Source organism: Triturus cristatus, chromosome 9, assembly GCF_964204655.1.
Source record: "Triturus cristatus chromosome 9, aTriCri1.1, whole genome shotgun sequence".
Taxonomy (NCBI): domain Eukaryota; kingdom Metazoa; phylum Chordata; class Amphibia; order Caudata; family Salamandridae; genus Triturus; species Triturus cristatus.
The window spans coordinates 20,454,878-20,477,818 of NC_140592.1; the positions used below are offsets into that span (position 1 = coordinate 20,454,878).

Below are 22,941 nucleotides of genomic sequence, written 5' to 3' on the forward strand. Positions count from 1 at the left end.
GCTGTCAAAACAGCAGGCAGCTGTAGGACAGGCTGTTCTCAAAACACTTTTTCAGACCGCTGCAGCTGGCACGGGTAGCCGCCGCCAATAGAGGGCACTGCTATGTATTCTATGCACAGATATGAATTCAGCAGCCCACATGCCTCGAACTGAATATGCTACTTACCAGTATGCATCTGTTCTTGGCATGTAGGGCTGCTGACATTCATATCGCCCTCCCTCCTCCCCGGCGCCTGTCGCAGCTGCAGCTCTCAGAATTACTGCAAGCATGGTCATCACTTTCTGTATCTACTCCATCACTGCCACAATGGCGAAAAACAATCTGAGGATGGAGAGGATGCCCATGCGCACTGTAGTCCAGGGGAGGAGTCACCTATCCAAGGATACTTCGAAGACTCTTCCAGGACAACAACGTGCAAACATCCGGACCCAACACTAGGCGGCGATCTATGCACAGATATGAATGTCAGCAGCCCTACATGCCAAGAACAGATGCATACTGGTAAGTAGCATATTCATTACACATTTAGCCAAGTTTCACACCAAGAGAAACTACCCTTCACAAAACTCCTTTGTCCTGATAGAGAGGAAGGGTTGGACAGACAAGCCCCATAGGCTGCCATTATGTGTCTGGAAAAGGGATACAGTGCCTTTAAGGAACCCTCTAGAGACCCTCGGTATCCCATGATGCACAGCCAAAGGCAAGTTACTTTGTTCTTTTTTCCGGCTCCTGCTAGCAGGACCCTGGAGCATTGAGCTCTACCTTTATTGGTATTTCTTCCATTTTTAGAGCTTTTTTGATAGATTTAGTGTTTCAATCGACGTCTGGGGCCTTTATCTTCCATTTGCTGTCCTTTTTGGCCAGTTAAGCCACTCCCTTTTTGTCAAAATGCCAGCTCTATTTGATAAGTGCCCAGAGTGTGGCAGGAAGAAGCCCAAAACAGACTCTCACAGGGTTTGCATACTCCGTCTTCCCTCTTCTCATGTTCCTGACTCCTGTGTCATCTGCAAGTCATTCTCCAGGAGGACCCTGCGTGACAGTGAGAAGATTCGTCTTCAAGGCCTGGAGCAGAGAAGACATCAGGATGCAGGTGGGGCCTCGGGGCATGGAGGGAACCTTTCATCTTCCACTTCCCCTGCTTCGGCCTCTGGGGGGCTCCCCAGTCTCGAGAAGGCCCAGAAACGGCACCTTTCGACGTCGATGGCTACGAAGGAAGTTGCCGCCGAGAAGGAAGTTGCCGCCGAGAAGGAAGTTGCCGCCGAGAAGGAAGTTGCCGCCGAGAAGGAAGTTGCCGCCGAGAAGGAAGTTGCCGCCGAGAAGGAAGTTGCCGCCGAGAAGGAAGTTGCCGCCGAGAAGGAAGTTGCCGCCGAGAAGGAAGTCGCCGTCAAAGAGCCTGTCACACTCTGTGATTAGCATTTTCACATCGGACAGTCCTAGGTCAAGGCGGCACCGGCGTTCTCCATCAGGGGATACTGCCTCCAGAGCACCCTCTTCAAGGCCTGCCCGCAAGAGGAGGAGAGTGATTCGTACCTCGGACTCTGAATACTCCAGGACCTGTTCACCATCTAGGTCTCCGGAAACAGCCCAGCCTGTGGTCCCTCATCTGTTGCCTCCGCGACCTTGGACAGCGATGCCACCTCCTCCGGCTCCGCCTCCACCACCGCCTCAGCAGCCTGTGCCGGTGATTCCGGCTGTGCCCAGAAGGCAGAGATATCGCTCCCGGTCGGGGCATCGCTCTCGTAGCCGGCACAGATCTACTACCAGGTCTCGACATCACCGCCGTGAGAGGTCACGCTCCAGGTACACTAGGGACACGGATTACTCTAGTGGTTGAAGATACTCGCCAACTTTGTCAGACTCTCCTCCTACGATGGTTTCACCAGTCGATGACATCGCCACGTTTCAAGACGTGCTGTTGAGAGGAGCGGCTAAACTGGGGATCGAGACGCTACAACGGAAGCAACTCTCTCGTCCTCTGCTTCCTCTAGTGCCCGGTTTGGAGGAACCGGCTATGGAACTGTTCCCGACGCCTGCTTCTGTGAAGTCGGCTCCCTCACGGCTTCAAAAGAAGTACAGGCCCCCGACTCTGACCCCGCATTCCTGCGAACGGATCCTCCTCCGGATTCAGTTATAGTGGTGGCGGCTAAGAAACAGCACTCTACGGCTCCATCGTCCACTGTACCGCCGGACAAAGAAAGCCGCAGACTGGATTCGTCGGAGAGGAAGGTCTGTAGTACAGCAGCCCCTTCCATGAAGGCAGCAAGCTCGACTGCCCTCTTGGGCCGCTATGACCGCTCCTTATGGGAGTCTCTCCAGCAAATTTTTTTTAACTCCTCCCTAGGGACAAGCGTGAGGACTTTCAGGAAATTCTTAATGAGGGCATGATGGTGTCAAATCAGATAATCAGTGCGGCAGCAGACACCTCTCTCCTGGCAGCCCATGAATACTGTCATGGTGTGGCTCTGAGGCGGCACTCCTGGTTGTGGCTTACCTCCCTGAAACCGAAGGCACAGCAGCGCATTGGTAATCTGCCCTTTTCGGGTTCCACGCTCTTCGGTGCCCATGCAGACGAGGAAATGGCTTGCATGAAGGCGGAAGTTGAGGCACTCAAGGCTGTTGGCTTGGAGAAGCCCAAAAAACAGCGGAAAACTTTCCGCCCCTGCCAACGACGCTATTCTTCCCAGTGGTTCCAACGCGGGCAGGGTCGTCGGGCTGGACAGCAGCAGCATCAGCAGCAGTTTCAGCGGCAGCCTTTTCAGAGACGTGAAAGGGGCAGAGGCAACCAACAGTCCACATCAGGGAACAAGGGCTCGGCTGGGTCTAAGCCCTGAGGGATTACTTCTCCTTCTTCTGTTGCCCACTCCGGTGGGGGGAAGCATTCAGAAGTACTTGGCAGAGTGGAGAAAAATTACTCAGAACAAGTGGGTGCTGAATATTGTTTGCAATGGATAGTCTACGCTTTATCAGCCCTCCTCCAGCTATTCCACCAGTTCGCTCACAATACCTGCTACGCGAACTCCAAGCGGAGGCCGATACCCTGTTAAGAAAAAGGGCCATAGAGCTTGTTCCTCCATCTCTAAGAGGAAAGGGTCTATACTCAAGGTTCTTTCTTGTGCGGAAAAAGGACAAAAACGAGTTCAGTCCCATTCTGGATTTGCGGCAAGCAAACAAATGGATTTGCAGAGAAAAGTTCTGTATGCTGTCCCTGAACCAGATTTATCCTCAGCTGCATCGAGGAAACTGGCTCTGCGCCATAGATCTGCAGGACGCATACTTCCATGTCCCCATTGCCCAGAAGCATCGGAAGTTCCTGCGTTTCCTGGTCGGCACCAACCACTATCAGTATACAGTATTTCTGTTCGGCCTGAAGTCTGCTTCCAGGACTTTCTCAAAGTGCATGGCGGTGGTGGCAGCGCACCTGAGAAAGATCAAGGTGTTTGTTTACCCGTACATGGACGACTGGCTGATCAAAGCATCCACGTTCCAGGATGCGCAGCTACATTTCAACAGGACGGCTGCCCTGTTGAACCAATTGGGTCTGCACATCAACATATCCAAATCTGTCCTGACTCCTGTTCAGTGTCTGCAGTACTTGGGAGCCTCCATCGATACTCTCAAGGCAAGCATGTGTCCTTCTGAGGAGCAACGCTTATCGATCCTTCGGAAATCTCAGACTCTCATGTCCGTTCCATAGCCGACGGTGAGGACGATGTCCTCTCTCCTGGGGTCGATGGCCTCTCTCCAGGGGTCGATGGCCTGTTGTATCTTTCTCACTCCACATGCATGCCTCCACATGAGGCCGTTGCAGGAATGGCTGGGCGATCGGTGGGACCAGAGATGAGGGAGCTAGGAGGACAGGATAAAACTGTCTCAACACGCTCTACAATCCCTGAAGTGGTGGTCACCGGAGAATCTCCTCAAAGGGATTCCATTCCACAAGGAGATACCGACTCAGACCATTGTGACAGATGCGTCTCTCCAGTGCTGGGGAGCGCATTCGGACCACCTTCAGATCCAAGGCACGTGGTCTCAGACAGAATCCACGTATCACATACATTTTCTGGAACTCAGAGCTGTTCATCTGGCGCTGAAAGCCTTCCACCCGTCTTTTCGGACCAATTCCCTGCTTGTACAGACGGACAAAATAACGATGTATTACCTCAACAAGCAGGGAGGCTCAAGATCGCGCACTCTGTCTCTGGAAGCGCAAGCGATCTGGAAATGGCTGTTGGCCAGGGGACTGACGATAATGGCGAACCATCTGCCAGGTGTGCAGAATGCTCAGGCAGACTCTCTCAGCAGGCTCGTTCAAGAAAACCACGAGTGGGTCTTAAACGACGAGGTGTTAAGAGACATCTTCGCAAGATAGGGCACTCCAGCCATCGATCTGTTCGCCATCGCAGAAAACGGCAAATGCCGAGACTTCGCCTCCAGGTTTTACCAACCGGGGACGCTGGGGAATGCACTGTGGATCAACTGGTCGAACAGCTTTCTCTACGCTTTTCCACCCATTCCCCTGATCCCGACAGTGTTGATCAAACTGTCCCAGTCACGGGCCAAGATGATCCTCATTGCTCCGGAATGGCCTCGGCCGTGGTGGTTCACCGACCTGCTACACCGGTCTCTCCTGCCGCATCTTCGGCTTCCGTGTCGGCCGGACCTTCTCACGAAGTTCGGAGGGCAGATGGTGCATCCCAACCTCTCGTCGTTGAGTTTGGCAGCATGGCTCCTGAACTAGTGCAGTATGGACATTTAAATCTTCCAGAGAGCTGCATGGAGATACTAAGAGGCAAAGAGACAGTCTACGAGGACTTCCTACGCATACAAATGAAAGATTCTGCATTTGGTGCGCCTCTAAAGCTGCTGATCCTACATCCTGCAAGGAGGATGTCATCCTTCCGTACTTGCTGCATTTGGCTCAATCTGGCCTTAATTTTCATTCTATTAAGGTTCACCTCGCAGCTTTAACTGTGAATAGGAAATGCCCTTCACAAACATCCTTTTTCCAAATCCCTGTCATCAAAGATTTTCTGGAAGGTTTGAGGAAGGTGTTTCCTCCCATTAGGCGTCCTTCGCCTCCGTGGGAGCTTAATGTGGTGCTGTCTAGATTGATGAAGGAGCCTTTTGAGCCTATTCATAAGGCTTCTTTACAGCATTTATCCTGGAAGGCAGCTTTCCTTATAGCTATAACATCGGCTCGCAGGGTGAGTGAGATCCAGGCCCTGTGTTGCCAAGAGCCCTATACTGTATTTCATGCATCTAAGGTTGTCATGAGGACTCACCCGAAGTTTCTCCCTAAAGTGATATCTGATTTCCATGTCAATCAAACTATCACTTTACCAACGTTTTTTCCACATCCTTCCTTTCCGGCGGAGAGATCCCTTCATTCACTTGACGTGAGACGGGTATTAAAATTCTACTTAGATAAGACCAAGGAGATTCGTAGATCGGATCAGTTATTTGTTAATTATGGATTGGTCAGGACTGGTCTTGCTACCTCCAAACAGTCCATTTCTAGGTGGATTGTGTCCTGTATCCAATTGTGTTACCCGAAAGCTAACCAGACTCTAGGGGGTAAGCCTAAGGCTCACTCTACCAGGGGTAAAGCAGCTACTACGGCTTTGCTGCGTAATGTTTTCATTGCAGACATCTGTAGGGCTGCCACTTGGAAGTCCGTCCATACCTTTGCTAAGCATTACTGCTTGGACTCTGATGCCAGGGTAGATGCGCAGGTTGGGCAGGCTTCGCTGAGGAATTTATTTGCACAGTAGTGATTCTATACGTTTCTTCCACCGCTGGGTTTGGATTGTTTGGGATGGGCTTGCCATTTTATTCACAGATTATGACTAAACACAGAGATCCCCTACTACAGAAGGAGTTGTTTCTTACCTGTAACTCCAGTTCTGTAGTAGGGGTATTTCTGTTATAGTCATAAGCGACCCGCCCTCCTCCCCGGTGGATGAAACGTATAGAATGCTACAGGCCTGGCTTTATATACCTTAAAAAAGAACTGAAAGTAACTTGCCTTTGGCTGTGCATCATGGTCTCTGGAGGGTTCCTTAAAATGAGAGTATCCCTTTTCCAGACACATAATGGCAGCCTATGGGGCTTGTCTGTCCAACCCTTCCTCTATCATGACAAAGGAGTTTTGTGAAGGGTAGTTTCTCTTGGTGTGAAACTTAGCTAAATATGTAAATTTAAATATTATTTGGCTATCTTTTTTGTTACTTCAGGATGAAGTGATGGCCAGTGCAGCCTTGTTAATGTCAGGCTGCATTATTTGTCTTTGATTTTCTCTTAAGTGTCTATGCAGGACTGCAGAAGAGGACAACTTAAGAGACTATTTCGATTGCTCCGGGGTCCACGCACATGGGCTGGACTATTCACAAATTATGACTATAACAGAGATACCCCTACTACAGAACTGGAGTTACAGGTAAGAAACTACCCCATTTTGCTCACCAATGCTCTTCCCTTCCCCAACGTGTGTGAATTGGCTTCAGTGAGTTTTAAACAACTCTGTTAATGGAGAGAGGCTGAGACCGTCCCATGCATGTTTACCATCTACCCCAGCTAAGCTCACTGTTTGGCCACAAGCAGGTGGTGTTTGAAACAAACCTGTTTTTTTAGCACTGTATTGTTTTTGTTTGGTATGGAGTTCAGTGCCTTAATTTGAGTTATTTTTCAGTCCCAAAGCTTGTTTCTATACACTGAGAGAAGCGCACATTTGTCCTCTTCGTGATTTTGCAGTGGCTGTGCGTGCCACTGCGACACTGCTTGTACTTGAGCATCGTGCTCACGGTGTCTTGATTTCAGCAAGATCCTTTTCAGCTGCTTTTAAAAGGGGCTTCTTTCAAATCTACCTTCCTCAAGCTGGGGCAAAGGACTTTTCTCTCAAAAGATTTGGTACCTGTTGTGGAATTGCTGTCGGCAAAGGCTAGCTGTGTTGGAAACGAGCACTTCTCTTGCCTACCAACTGCTGCCCCTCCTTTCCCTTGAACAGGACCTTGCTGAGGAGTTCATGGGAGTCGTGTTTGGGATGTTCATGGACACCCTTGATTTGGTAAGACCTTGGCTCCAAGTATTCTAGAAAAATGCCTTTGCCAGGTCCCTGAATACCTCTTTTATACCATAAGGCTCAAAGGTTTTTCCAGGCAACTTTGCAGACTCCTTGTTAATCCTGTTCTGGTACAAGACCTGTAGGCGGATTAAGAAACACTAAGTCTCTCACAAGGGCTCTTCATATGTGAATAATCACAAGAAGCTTAATAAAAAGATCACAGGTTCTGGATCTTCCTGTATTCCCAGGGTGGCCACCAGTGCGCGTGGATGTATCTGCTGCTCTCCTTACCATGCTCAGAAAATTAACTTGTTTTCCTTCAGAGTTTCTAGCTTCAAGAGTGCAGTTCCGTCTTACGGTTCTCGTAGTAAGTCTTTAGCCCCAAATGTATATGCAAGTAAATGAGGTCAAGGGCTTTCAGGCCCACGTTCCGTGTTTGCTGTGCACTTTCAGGGTCTGCTTTAAAAGCCCAGGGGTGCGACTTACCATTTCATCCATCGGTGTCCGTGGACACGTATTACTGAAACGTCAAGAGACCGTGTTGGCTCTTATGTTGTCAACCTTATGCTACTAATGGAAGGCTCATCAATGTCTCTGGACCCCCCCCCCCCCCCCCCTCCCCCCAACCTTCTTCCTCACCTAACCCTCCATTTGCCACCAGGGGATTGCTGTCTCAAGGGAAGTATATTGGTTTGCACAGGAGTTGCCACTGGAAACTATCTGACATTTTATAATGCTTCTCAAGTTGCTGTTAGTTCTGGACATAGCATCCCGCAAACTTACATCCAAGAAGCAACTCACATATGAAATCTTGTTAAATCTTAATGTTCCGTCTGAGTCGTTTACCCGTTTAAATTGGCATGGTTTCTTCTGTCTGAAGTCTCACAGTTTTGACCACACCATGACTCAAAAAACTGCCGAATTAGAAACCTGTTTCTGTGCTTTCTAGGTCTTGTGAGAATGTTATGCCCATTCTCCCAGCAGATACACACACCCCATGCCTGTCACTGCTTCAGTGATCTCTTCCAGATTAAGGAAACTGTGTATATACATTTCCCCAACATCTTGATTCAAGAGATTTTGATACCTGTTGATGTTGCTGCTAGATTAAGTCAGTGACATCAGCATTGAGATTGTTCTGCAGCATGTTTGCAAATTGCACTGACTACCTGTCGCGCTTGGTTTTTTTGTGTGTGTTTTAATCCTCGGAGATTGAGCCTTAATTTTTACCAGTGTTTCTACAACCCACGCCATAACAGTAAACTCCCTTAGACTGTTTACACTCAGGTTTAATGTGGTCATGAGATTGGAATAGATAGTTAAACCTCTTATCTTGTGCCACGGATTTTGAGTTCTTTCCCTTTTCCTTTAAGATTGTTGTCCAACTATGCGTTTTCTTAAAGGCCTTAAGAGTCAGTTGGTTCAAGTCCTCTGACCTTTCACCTTTTTTCTTACCACCAGGATTCCCATTTCGGTGCTGGGGTACACTTCATAAGCTAAATCCGGTTCAGGTCTAGCATTGCAGTGCTCCATATTCGTGGGCTTCAGGTGGTGGCGAAGATATGCATCGGCCATTTCAAGTTGAGCATAGTTTTCGTGAACATAAAATCCTTTCCACCATTGTTCCAGGTAAAGGTATTTTTGCCTGTATGGGCCTAGACCACAGTCATAATGAAGGTGATCATGAAGCTCTGCATTTTGCCACCAGACTATGTATTGAGAACAGGTTTTCAATTGAACATAGTTTTTCTGGACATTAAATACTGTTTCTCATTATTACAGGTGAAACTGTATTTTTGTAATCTATATAAACATAGACCATATATGTGACAGAGGTGAGCATTAAGCCTCTGAGTTCTGCTATCAGAACGTGTTGGTTTTAGAACTGGTTTTTGGCCTCCCAATCTTAGCCACTGTCAATCTTCTAGAGTTAAACATTTGAAGAGACACGAGTGTGGTCTGTCATTACATACATGTATGTGCCGTCCGATAACAACCTTCTAAACGTTAACACGCCACTTTTAGTTTCCCAGCCTAAAGACTTACCACCGAAGTGGCTTTTCTTACATTCTTTTCCTAATCCTGTGTAGATGGGTGCAGCAAGCAAGTATCCAGCCATAGGGCAGTGCAAACTAAAGTGGCAGTGCGAGATTAAACTCCAACTGTTTACATGTACAGCTGAGGACCTGGTCTTTCATATTTGATTTGATCAAGATAAATACCTTCTAGTTCTTGTGAGTCTTACTTCTCAGCCATATGGATTCATATATTTGGCTCAGCGCAAGATGATGAGGATTGAATCTCCTTTGTAGTCAGTACATCGGGCAGGAAAATGTGCGCAAAACCTTTTGGAATGGTGTGCCTTGCAATATTGTACAGTTAATGGGGTGCATTCTGCACACACGGGCCTAATTCTGAGGTGTTTTTCATTGATTACTGGTTCAGAGCAGTGACTCGTCCGTTGTGTCAAGTACCAATTGTAAACAATTGATGCAGATCGAAGGACATAATGTTTGGCATTGTTAACAGTGGTGGTGGAATTGCAAGAGTTAAACCTTAAGGAGTTGTTACCTAGATAAACCAAACTGCGCACTATCAGGTGAAAGGACACCTACCTCATGAAACAAATAAAGCCTAGACATTGGAGGGTTGTAGGTGTGCCCCGCAGGTGATTTTCACATAGACTTCTGCGTGTGGTAATGTCTGCATTCGTCTCCAGAAATGTTAACCGTTTGATTATGCTGTCAGTAGTGAAATGCTTGTGTGAAGCCTGGTTTGTTAATGTGCTTTGTCCCTTATTGATATGCATGATAGATTGTTCTTGCAAAATAGGCACTCTGACCAGCCTGTTAAAAGATGCAGTAAAAGTAATCCGGATGTTCGTAGTCTTAAGTCTCTAGTGCAAACACCAAACTACATCTACGCTTAGCATTTATGAAATATGGTAGATAAGGTGAACACACAGGCCTTTCACAAGTACTTGCTAAATGACGAGCCTCCACAGGACCAAGTAGTTTTGTAAAAGCATCTTTCAGAAACTGTTCCATTGCTACCATGTCAAGAAAAAACCCATGAGCAGCAAAATGTTGCATGCTACTGACCTTTCTTCGTTATCGGACTTCTGGTTTGAAACATTCCTTGGGCAGAGTACATCTTTTGCATCAGTGTAAAAAGCACACGTGGAAATCACGTTCCTTGTTTCTTTTTTTGACTTCCAGGGGCGTGAATAGGGGGAAGGTGATCCGACTTCGTAGGAAGCAGGACAATGTCTCTGGTAAGAAAGTTTGTGTATGTTGTACTCTAAATGTTTGTTTCTTGTTCAGTGGGAACTCGGTGTCCTAATAAACATATTTTGAGAAGAGTTTTAAATTTCAAGGGCGTTTGCCGGTGAGGGTGACTAATTTTTAGGTGAGTGTTTTGCCAAGATCTGCTTTAGGCCAACTTATTTGGGCAGCCGTTTCTTCCTGCAGTGGTCCTCCGCGTCAGTTCAGCCAGTGCTGTTGCTTCCTTACTGGTAATCTTTGTCATTGTGTAGTTTCCCATTTTCCTTTTGACAGACAATGTTGCTTCAGTGTCTGCACCCCCACATAGGCAAAGGTGAAAATGCTATATACAAAAAAAAAAAAGAAATAAGTACCCTTGCAAGAGAATACCATTGCTCGTGCTTATGTACTAGTCCTTACATTGTATTATGCTGGTGCTTGGTAGCTTTCACAGCGAATGTACATACTTAAACATTTTATTCAGGTATAAATTGCTTGTGGCTTAACGGTAGAATAGTTTTACAGCTTAATGTAGCTTCTCTTCTAAAATTTGATGGAATGATTTCACTTGAGAAGGTTTTAAAATGTGTTTAACATGCTGCAGTTTTTCAGGTGATGTTTTTCGGTTTGCTGTTTTCAAAATAAGCAGCTCGGTTTGTCCCCTCCACTTTGTTTTTAGTTAGAAAGAGCTTGTGAGGGCCTGGATTTCTGTGCTGCAATCAGTACACCTGTAGCAGCTTTGGGAACATTGTTTTGAGGTTTGGAATGTATACAAGGAGCAGGATGCTTCTATTTGGCCCTGGAATGCTGTAGAGGCATGTGAGTTCTTCAAATACCAATATGTCACATGAATGTCCAGGTTGCTGTTATGGTTAATTGTTATAGCGCTCTGTGTGAGGACACCTTCACTGTAGAATCAACATCACTGTCAAGATGAGGCCTGAAAAGTGACAGAAAAGGCAGCCACACTGATGACAAGCTCATTTCAGATGCCTGGCATGTCTGATAAACCATGGCAGGATTCTGAGGTGAAGCCCAGGTATGCCTCATGAATGAGGCCGAGGGAGCCCTATAGATGAGTTGAACAGGAAAAATGCATGTATCTAGCGTAAAGAGCATGGTCGCCTGCACAGTTTTTTCTCAGGCAGGTTGTACGATCGATCACCCAGTCATAGTGAAGTAGGGAGTGTTGGAAGGGTATTACCATTTTAGATGAGGTTCTTGTCTCAAATATGCCTCTCTTCTGACCTAGGGATGGAAATGTAGGTCTTATTTGGCCTTCACACATCTTTTCTCTGACTCTTATTTCAGCAGTATATCATACCATTCTTTATTGCTATATTTATAATGTGTTTATTTCTTAATAAAGAATTCACGTTTAATAAACTGAAAATGTTTGAAGAGTGTTCCAGGAATTGTGAACTTGGCTGTCTGTGGATAGGGCGATGAGACTGGAAAACAAAATGCATAGCAGTGTCCTTTACTTACACTTTCTTTTACTTCCTAGCAGGTGGGGAAAGCAGTGCAACAGAGAGTTGGGATGAAGAACTGTCTCCTTCCACAGTGCTGTACACTGCAACACAGCACACACCTACAAGTATCACTCTCACCGTCAACCGGGTTCGAAGAACCAAGCCCAAGAAGCGTAAGAAGAGTGTGGAGAAGGCACGTGCGACACCAAAAGGAAAAAAGGCCAAGGTACATTGTAGGGATTGAACTGCTTCTTGCAGGCACGTCCCCATGCCTCTCATGTGAAGAGTGGCTGCATACGGATTACCCACTTAAACTTCACCTGCCACTACTGCACCTTGATGACATCGATACTGAAGGGTTGATTACCTTTGACTACACTTCACATCCCAGAGTGTCATCTTATCCATTCCACATAGTGCCCTATTGCTGTATCCTCAACTGGTGTTCTCTCTTTGCTTTACTAGTTACTTCTAGTTCCTTAAAAATGATGTATGTTTAAAGATTTAGTGTCAGCCAATTCATATATCCGTCCATGGCTCACCTCCATCCCCAAACCCCTTTCAACCACAGCTGTTTATCTTGCAAAGATCTCTGCTGTGAAATTAAGGCATGAGCAAGGTACAACTTCTGTGCAAGTAGCTTTGTCTAGGATCTTAGTTGGAGGCACTTTTATACTGTATTGGTGTCTTATAAGTCTCTTTAACATAACCTAACCCTAAACTAGAACACCTGTGGACACGTAAAAGTATTTTATATGGTATTTCTATCGCGCAAACTTAGCCGAAAGGCAGCGGAGCACTGTACATGGCCAAAGGCGAGCTTGAAGTCAGTAAGTAAAAAGAGAGGTAGCTGAGCTGTGGACGGGCACTGCGTTTTGATGTAGTGTTCTTAAAAGAGATGAGTCTTCAACGCTTTCCTGCATTGGAGCAGTGTGGGGTCCCGAAGGATATGGGGATGCTGGGGGATTTTACGGTCTGTGTTGCAAGAGTTAGGCTGTCTTTTCAGCATCTAGCTGTTGATGGCATCTTGCTATAATATATTGGTTATGCATGCTTAGCTACAAACTGTTGCCACTAATTCTGTTGCTTTACCTGTAGCAGCCTCCTTCCATGCTCTGTTGTAGTCTGCAGGCTTTCAATTTGGCTAAAGACTCAGTATTTTGGGAATCTAGATCCGTCAATTGAGTCAACCCTTGCTTCGTCTACTGTTCACTATATGAATTTGAGGCATATGTAAGACACCCTAATACCAGCGTTGTGCAGAAGTACTTCATAAGAAACAAAAAAAAAAATGGTAAAGCATTCTTGTGAACCATGATTAGCCAGCCACACCTCTCGGCCCACTTTATCGATATCTCTTACTCTTAGGTTTTTCCTCTACAAGTCAGTAAATTATAATCTAAAACCTGCAACTTTGTACTGTTGTGACCTAAACAGAAACAAATCCTTGAGTTTTAAAATTTCCTTTTACTGCCCGGTATTTGCAGCTTGTTTCAACCTTTTTGTGGTCTTATCAGAGCTCTGCTACTGTTGTCTATGTTTTTGCACCCCTAGTATGAGAACAATAATTTTAGTGTTTGACCACTCAACAAACAACAGTAAAACCGTTGAGGTCCAGGAAATACAGAGTTGGAAATATTAGACCATGATGCAGTCGTAAGATTCAATTAAGTACCTAGAACTCTTCAGCAATGAAGAGATCACAGAGGATAAGGAGACGGCCCAGGGGTTGCATGTCAAGGAATTTGTTTGTCAAACCATAAGACAGGGTAAACAGCCCTTACAACGAATCCCTCACTCCGCATGCAAATACAACGTGGTCGTTACAACAACCGCATTATAACAACGCATACCATTACCCTGCAAGTCGTAACAATGACTTGCGGAGGGGGGAGAAGGTGTTGGATTTCACCCTTTGAATGCCCATGACGAGCTGGACTCGTCATGGTACACGGTTCTGGTGTGCCCATGACGAGTCCAGCTCGTCATGAGCCATCCCCTGGGAAATTCCTCTGGCCAATGGCCCCACCCCCGCCACCATTACAGCCTTTCTGCTCCCCTGGGGGGCAGATGGGGCAGTAGCCCCCAATCTGCCCCCCCAGAGGGGGCAGAAAACCCACTAAGTTCGAGGCATGTGGGCTGCTGAATTCATATCTGTGCATAGATCGCCGCCTAGTGTTGGGTCCGGATGATTGCACATTGTTGTCCTGGAAGAGTCTTCGAAGTATCACGAGATAGGTGGCTCCTCCCCTGGACTACAGTGCGCATGGGCATCCTCTCCATCCTTAGATTGTATTTTTCCGCCATTGGGTTTGGATGTGCTATCTTAGCTCAACTTAGGAATATTCAGTTTTAGGCCAAAAGGCCTTTAGTTTTCGTCGGTACAGTTACCGTTCGGTGTCAACTACTAGCTTTAGTGCTCCGCACCTTCTTCCAACTTTCAGACCGGTTTGGTCCGAACATCGAAGTTCGATCGACGATGGAATCAAGGACTCCATTCAAGAGGTGTCCGTTAAGCCACGCGAAGTACCCTCATATCGACGTCCACCCAGTCTGCAATAAATGTCTCTCGCCGGATCACGACGAATCGAAATGCATGGCCTGTGCACGATTCCGATCTAAGAAGACTCTGCTGAATCGACGTGCAGCGAGGCTGGAGGCGCAGCAAGCAGCGCCTTTTCCCACCAACATATTCAGCACCGAGGACGCCGAGAGCGTGGAAGTAGTCTCTAGCCCCGCTTCAGAACATGATTCCCGATCGGACGATAAAGTGATCTTTCGACGTGAAGAAACCGTCGATGAGGTAGGAGACTTCGACGAGGCCTACGGGGCCGAAGAAGACAGCTCTCCTGAGGAGCTAGGCCAATCCGTCGAAACGGAGGCCGAAACAGTACGTCGTCATCAGGCTCCGGTCGAGGGATCGCCTTCGGGCCTTACCCAAGATCAAACACATGGTTCTTCGGCCCCGCCTTCCGGTCCGGCCTCGAACACTTTGCAAGAGCCAATATTACCGAAGACGACCGGGTTCTTAAACCCAAAACCATCCATCGCTCCAGTCCCTTCGAAAACGAAAGTGAAACTGGTGGTGGTCGGATCGAAGGCGTCGAAACCATCCACTGCTCCGACGCCGAAAAAAGTCGTCGGCTCCGGCCGCGTACAAAGAGACTTGGGTGCCGAGCTCACCGCAGCGAATGCGGTTGACACCCAGAAAAGACAAGCCCTCGGGCACCGCAAGGCACCGAGACCTTCGGGGCCGACACCGAAGGCCATAACCTCCGCAGTTAAAATGGCCGCCCCAGCTACGTCAACGTCTAGCGCAACGGCGCCGACTAAGTCCTCGACTACGTCGAATGTCGATACATCCCTTCAGACCAGTGACCCTCTTCCTACAAAAAAGTCGGGGCTGGCCTCGACGCCTACTACTAAGGTGCCCATCAAACCACCATCTGCGTTCACTGTGCAGCAGGTCTCCGCATCTTTGCAACGCATCCGTGACCGGGCAACCCTCCACTCTATCTCGGGTCCCGACACAACCAAACCCTGTAAAGTGCACTCGGAGCCAACCAACATTACGTTTGGGTTGCCATAGGCACCGAAACTATTTCAAATTCGGGCACGTGTCCTCCACACATAGTCCACCACCTCTGGCCTTACAGAACAAGACTCTTCGGGGCCACAATTTATCGACGCCGACACTGGCAGGCTAATGCTCCACAAGCGCAAAATAACGCCAGTTAGGGAAGAGGAGCCCTACAAAATTCCTCTTAAACGCAAACTGCCAGCGGAGCAAGAACCAGTGCTCCAGGAACACTTCCAACCCTTCCATCTAGATCCGCAGTCCTTTTCTCCTACCCCTTCCGAATCGGACGCAATACAGGACTATGGCGGGCAGGATACCATCTACCCTGGGGACGTAGATCCTGATGAGCACCTACAAGACCCGGATCAGGCATGGGATGACCCCACAGACCAAAGTGTCGCGCCACATACCCAAGATGCGCAACTCTATAACGTAAAAACGTCTCCTACAGAGGACACAGCTGCCTTTAATGCCCTCATCGAACGGGCTGCTGCTCCTCATGGGGTGGAACTCCATTCTGATGCCATTGAGGAAGACTTCCTGCTTGACACTTTCGCATCTTCAGAAAGAACTGTCAATACTCTGCCCATGTTAAAAGGGGTTCTCAAACCTGCCAAAGACATTTTCAAGGACACCACAAGAGCACGGGTGTTAAATCCCAGGATTGAAAAAAAGTACAAGCCTGCACCCGGTGACCCTAAATACATTATGGGTCAGTTGCCATTAGACTCCATGGTGGTTGCCAATGCTCGCAAGAGAGCCCACTCACAAACGACTGGTGATGCTCCTCCCCCAGACAAGGAGTCAAAAGTACTAGAAACATCGGGCAAACGCATTGCAGCGCAAGCAGCGAACATCCTGCGCATTGCCAATACACAGGCACTCCTGGCATGTTATGACAGGTCACATTACGACACGCTAGAGTCACTGCTCCAACATCTACCAGATGAGTATAAAGAGTCAGCGGAGCTACTCATCAGAGAAGGACAACTCCTCACTAATGCATCCATAAAATGCGCCCTTGACGCAGCTGACACAGCAGCTAGGGCAATAAACACAAGCGTCATGCTACGACGCCATGCCTGGTTACGAATCTCAGGTTTCAAACCCGAGATCCAAAACAATATCCTGAACTTACCAGTTAACACAGAATTCTTATTTAGCCCAGACGTTGACACTACCCTAGAAAAAATAAAGAAAGACACTGACACTGCGAAATCAATGGGGGCTCTGCAGACGCAGCAATTTCGTAGTGGCTCCTTTCGTCGCACCGGAAATAGGGGGAGCAACAAGAGGTCAGGGGTCACAACAGCAGTATGCTAAAAGTGGCACACAAAGCACCTATGACAAAAACAACAAGGGTGGATATCGTGGATCCAGCACCAAAGGCAGGGGACGTGGCTATGGCAACACCAGGTCCTCTCCAAAAAACAAACAGTGACGCCCTCTCCTTACCCCCCGACCACATAACACCTGTCGGGGGACGACTCCAGCTGTTCCTGTCCGCGTGGAAGAACATCACCACGGACAGGTGGGTCAGGGACATTATCCAGCACGGGTACTGTCTAGAACTAACTTCCACTCCACCCAACATACCACCAAAGCACCGTCCTATGTCAGCCGAGCACTTAGATTTACTCCAGCAAGAAGTGCTTGCAATGCTCGCAAAGGGGGCAATAGAAGTAGTGCCCATCAACCAGCAGGGAACAGGGGTGTACTCTCTGTACTTCTTAATCCCAAAAAAGGACGGCTCGCTCAGACCTATTCTAGACCTGCGACCCCTAAACCTATATATTCTGTCAGAGCATTTCCATATGCTCACCCTCCAGCAGGTTCTCCCACTACTCAGTCAGGGAGACTTCCTAGCCACGCTAGACCTGAAGGATGCATACTTCCACATACCCATACACCCTTCACACAGGAAATACCTCAGGTTCACTATTCAAGGGAATCACTATCAGTTCAAAGTTCTCCCCTTCGGAGTAACAGCACCCAGGGTCTTTACCAAGTGCCTGGCGACAGTGGCCGCACATCTGCGAAGACAAAACATTCATGTCTTCCCTTATCTTGACGACTGGCTTGTTCAGGCCAAATCAGCACAACAATGTGCCGCCCACATGTCCCACACCATTCACCTTCTTCACGATCTGGGATTCTCACTAAATTACTCAAAATCACATCTCCAACCTGCCCACGTGCAACAATACTTAGGCGCCACAATCAACACTCTAGCTGCCACAGCTCAGCCTACTCTAGTGAGAATCAACAGCATGCAACTGCTGATCTCAAAATTCAAACCTCAACACTCCCTTCCTGCGCGAGTGTTCATGCAGTTGATAGGCATGATGGCCTCCTGCATTTTCATAGTCCCGCACGCGAGACTACATATGCGCCCGCTTCAGGGGTGCTTGGCACGTCAATGGAATCAGGCTCACGGGCAACTAAAAGACCTAGTGTTGGTGAGCTGTCGGGCATACAACTCTCTGCATTGGTGGAATACACAAAACCTTTGCAAGGGCCGACCGTTCCAAGAGCCTGTTCCACAAATCATACTGACAGCGGACGCGTCTCTCCAGGGATGGGGAGCGCATGTGCTCAATTACACAGTGCAGGGACTATGCACGACACAACAAAAGAAGATGCACATCAACCTTCTGGAACTGATGGCAATCTTCCTAGCCATGAAGGCATTCAAAGTACACTTGTGCAACAAGGTTGTGTTGATCCGGACGGACAACATGACTGCCATGTACTACATACAAAAGCAGGGAGGAACACACTCTCCACAGTTGTCTCATCTGGCTCAGAGCATGTGGAAGTGGGCCATTCAGAGGAACATGTTCCTCATGGCGGAACACCTCCCGGGCAAGGACAACCAGATGGCGGATCTGCTCAGCAGACACAGCCACCAAATGCACGAATGGGAGCTACACCCATCAGTTCTCCAACCGTACTTCCAACAATGGGGTCATCCAGAAATAGACCTAGTCGCAACAAAACAAAACACAAAATGCCAAAGCTTTGCCGCCAGGTTCCCACACCCACAGTCGCAGGGCAATGCGATATGGATGAACTGGTCCGGCAAATTTGCGTACGCTTTTCCCCCAGCACCATTAATACCGCTGGTGGCGCGCAAACTGAGGCAACACTCGCTCACCCTTATCCTAGTTGCTCCAACGTGGGCACGCCAGCCACCTTTCTGGAACTCTCCGTGGTGCCTCATCAAAGACTGCGGATTAAACCAGCGCTTTTAACGCAGAACCATGGCGAGATTCAGCACCCAGATCCCCAACAGCTGAACCTGGCGATCTGGCTCCTGAGGTCTTAGAGTTTGGCTACCTAAACTTACCACCTGACTGTATGACTATCATCAAAGAAGCCAGGAGGCCCACTACTAGAGCCTGCTATGCGGCCAAATGGAAAAAGTTTGTCATTTACTGCAACAACAATTACATTAACCCACTGGACGCGTCTATTCAAAACATCATATGCTACCTCTTACACCTGTACCGCTGTAATCTAGCATACAACTCAATACGCATCCATTTGACCGCGATAGCAGCCTACCTCCAAAACAGGCAGCACCTCTCCTTATTCAAAGTACCTGCCGTTAAAGCGTTCCTAGAGGGACTCAAACGAGTAATTCCCCCAAGACACTCACCAGCACCGGTGTGGAACCTCAACTTGGTCCTCACCAGACTGATGGGTCCGCCCTTTGAACCTCTCCATTCATGTGAGATTCAATTCCTCACCTGGAAAGTGGCTTTCCTAGTGGCCATCACTTCCTTAAGGAGAGTTAGTGAACTCCAGGCACTAACCATTCAGGAGCCATTCATTCAGGTCCACGCAAACAGGGTTGTCCTACGCACCAACCCCAAGTTCATGCCCAAAGTCATATCACAGTTCCACATTAACCAAACTATCGAACTGCCCGTTTTCTTCCAAAATCCGCAAAATGTTGCGGAAAGAATGCTCCATACACTAGATGTAAAGCGGGCTCTCATGTACTATATTGACAGGACAAAGAATTTTAGAAAAACTAAACAACTCTTCGTTGCCTTCTCTCCACAACACAAGGGCAACACCATTTCCAAAGCAGGAATAGCCAGATGGATCGTTAAATGCATTCAGATTTGCTATCACAAAGCTAAACGCACATTAACGGTTCCCCCACGAGCCCACTCAACACGAAAGTTAGGGGCATCCATGGCTTTCCTAGGAAACATCCCTTTACACGAAATTTGTAGCGCAGCCACATGGTCCACTATACATACATTTACCAAACACTACTGCGTAGATGTACACTCAAGACAGCAGGCAGCTGTAGGACAGGCTGTTCTCAAAACTCTTTTCCAGACTGCTGCAGCTGGCACAGGTAGCCGCCGCTAGGGGAGGTACTGCTATATATTCTATGCACAGATATGAATTCAGCAGCCCACATGCCTCGAACTGATTATGCTACTTACCAGTATGCATCTGTTCTTGGCATGTAGGGCTGCTGACATTCATATCGCCCACCCTCCTCCCCGGCGCCTGTCGCGGCTGCAGCACTCAGAATTTCTGTATAGCATGGTCATCACTTCCTATATCTACTCCATCACTGCCACAATGGCGAAAAACAATCTAAGGATGGAGAGGATGCCCATGCGCACTGTAGTCCAGGGGAGGAGCCACCTATCTCGTGATACTTTGAAGACTCTTCCAGGACAACAATGTGCAATCATCCGGACCCAACACTAGGTGGCGATCTATGCACAGATATGAATGTCAGCAGCCCTACATGCCAAGAACAGATGCATACTGGTAAGTAGCATAATCAATGCCAGGGATTTTATTTTGCACAATTTGTTTTAGGGTGGGGGCTGCCCAAAATGTGCATGCCAATGCCGCCAACACCTGCCACCATTACAGCCTTTTTGCCCCTCCCCCCTTGGGGGGGCAGATGGGGACAGTAGTACCCAATCTGCTCCCGGGGTTGGGCAGAAAGCCCACTTGACGTGAGGGATTTTTTTGCGCTTTTTTTTTTTAGGGTGGGGGCTGCCCAAATTGGGCACCCAAATGCCCCCACCACTTTACAGCCTCTCTGCCCCCCCAGGGGGCCGAGAGGGGCAGAAAGCCCACTATCCACCAGGGATTATTTTTTTTGCGCAATTATTTTTAGGGTGTGGGCTGCCCGAAATGGGCACGCCAATGCCCCCATCCTCCTCCCCCCCCCCCCCCCCCCCCCAACCCAACAATACCCAACAATAGACAGTCTTTCTGCCCCCCAGGAGGCAGATGGGAGCTGTAGCCCCCAATCTGGCCCCCCCTGGGGGGCGCAGAAAGCCCACTAGAAACCATGGATTTTTTATTAGTGTAGGGGTAGGGGCCCCCCAAAATGGGCATGACAATACCTCCACCCCCAGAGAAATTCCAGTTCGGCTCAAAGATCCCCCAAACTGTCCTCAGTGCTGAAACACTTGGCTGTCCACGGAAAAACCAAGACAAAGGAACCCTAAAGGGCAAAAATAGGACTATTGGGGAGAAACCTTCATACTTTGACTCTACTCTAAAAAGAGATCAAGGGAAGTAGAAAGTGTCTAAGATCTTTTGACTCCAAAAAGGAAGACCGTCCAGACACTCGACATCAATAGAAAGAAGCGTAGACTTGATGTCGAGACAGCAACTCTTTAGCAGAAAAAAAAGCCTTTATGAATCCCTTAAGAATTCAAGATCCCAGCTAAATCAAGTGATGGCATGAATGAAGCAAAGGGTCAGACCGTGCTGGTCACCCCAGAGCCACGAGAAGAGCAGAAGGAGATGTGTGAAGATTAGCAAATATCCACACACAGCCCTTCATTGACACACAACAAAAACAAGGCATGTGGCACGATTTAGACATTGACCTCCAGAACAAGGTTTTAACTTTATTCCCTGTACACCATCACAACCAGATGACTCTCACGTAATGTGGTAATTAAGAAGGCAGCAGATACCTGGGAGGTACAATTGGAAGATGAGCAAGACCATGGCGTGTTTACTTTTAGAAACTGTCCTACCCTTGAAAAAGGAAAAGTTCAGTTTCTGGCATATTAACTAACATCATTGACATCTTCCAACACTGAGGGTTGAGAAAAATATAAATCATTCATGCAGTTCACGTTAAGCAAAATGCATCTTCTGCTTGCATAAGTTTCAACTGCAAGAAAAAGAGCTCGTGCTCCTGTGTCCACTGGCTCACCACCCAATAAACAGGAGGGATGTATAGAGATTGGGAGAAAAATGGGAAGGGTTTTGGCCATACAGTGGAGAATTGGCAACCCCGTTGCCCTCCTAAATAGATACGGAGTTTGAGGAAATAAAACTAATGCAGCAAAGTCTGACCCCATATAAAAAGAGGGTAAAAAAAAAAAGACTATAGCAAACACCTGCCTGAAAAAGCGCTGGACGCCATGGACACTGCCTATGTTGAAGCGACACGCCTGGTTAACTCGCTTAGCTGTGTGCCACCACATCTTGGTCTTCTTCGCCCACTTACAGTATCAGGAAGCACCCAGGCTTCCAGCCTCCCCTAGGCAATCACGATGCCCCTGATAGCAGCGTTGTGATTGGTCTGAATGCCTTGGTTCAGCGTTAAGAGGACTGAGAGCCTGGCCATGTTCTCCACCCTGGCTGTGCAACAGAGCCTGGTGGAGATCATGCTAAGTTAGCATGACTGTTTGGCTGGCCCAAGACAGCTGGCTGGCCAAACTGCCTTGCACACTTAGAGTGCCACCGCTCCTCTCCCTGCTCCTCTGACACAGCCCAGCCCCGCCCCGCCCTTAACCAGCTGAGCAAGGACAGAAGAATAAAATAACAGTACATTATTCCTTTTCATCTGCTCACAGAGCAGTGGGGTGACGTTCCTTCATCTGAGCGGAGGAGCTGCCCCTTGACCTCACAGCCGTCCAGCCAAACATGGTGTTCAGACTTTCTTGAAATGGCACAAAGCTGAGTTGTAAAGAAATCAGTCTCACAGAACTATTTGACAGTACTAGGTCCGCTGATGTGTCCCCCAAGAGCTAGCCATTCTCAGCCTAGTAGCATGGCACCTGAGGATGTAGAATTGTTTCACCTAGGATTACCATGTAAAGTCATGGAGTTGTTAAGGGAAGATAGATGACCTATAATACACACGAGCTACACAGCAAAGTAGAACAGGCCATGCAGCGATGCAGGACCGAGAATGAAGTACACACACAACTACCGTTATTAGATTCTTCATGCATCTTTGGACGATAAAATATCATATGCGTCTAAGGATACACCTATAAAGAGGCACTTCATGGAGGCTCCCATTTTGCATTCCTGTGACAAGATTATAGAAGGATTAAAGAGTATTACACCGTCAAGGTGGGCACCCAAACCTATGTGCCAACACAACTAATGAAAGCCCCTTGCGAGCCTTTGAGCAAGGCTTACTAACATTTCTGACAATGAGGACTACATTCCTGATTGCCACTCTCTCACTATGCAGAGTACGCAACTACAAGCACTTGTATTACAGGAATCATCCCTTCAGCTACACAAGGACAGGAAGGCCATGA

The 22,941-nt window shown here is 47.9% G+C and overlaps 1 protein-coding gene across 9 annotated transcripts in view; it reads left to right on the forward strand.

Moving 5' to 3' along the window:
* The window catches only part of SETD5 (SET domain containing 5), a 351,936-nt gene that overhangs the window by 125,104 nt on the left and 203,891 nt on the right, over window positions 1–22,941 (forward strand). For 5 of the 9 annotated variants that reach the window (XM_085624256.1, XM_085624257.1, XM_085624254.1 and 2 more), the window contains 2 exons: window positions 10,280–10,335; window positions 11,832–12,022. In XM_085624256.1, coding sequence (XP_085480382.1) covers window positions 10,280–10,335; window positions 11,832–12,022 — 247 coding nt within the window. The remainder of the gene's footprint in view (window positions 1–10,279; window positions 10,336–11,831; window positions 12,023–22,941) is intronic. The other 4 variants (XM_085624253.1, XM_085624258.1, XM_085624255.1 and 1 more) reach the window with 1 other exon arrangement.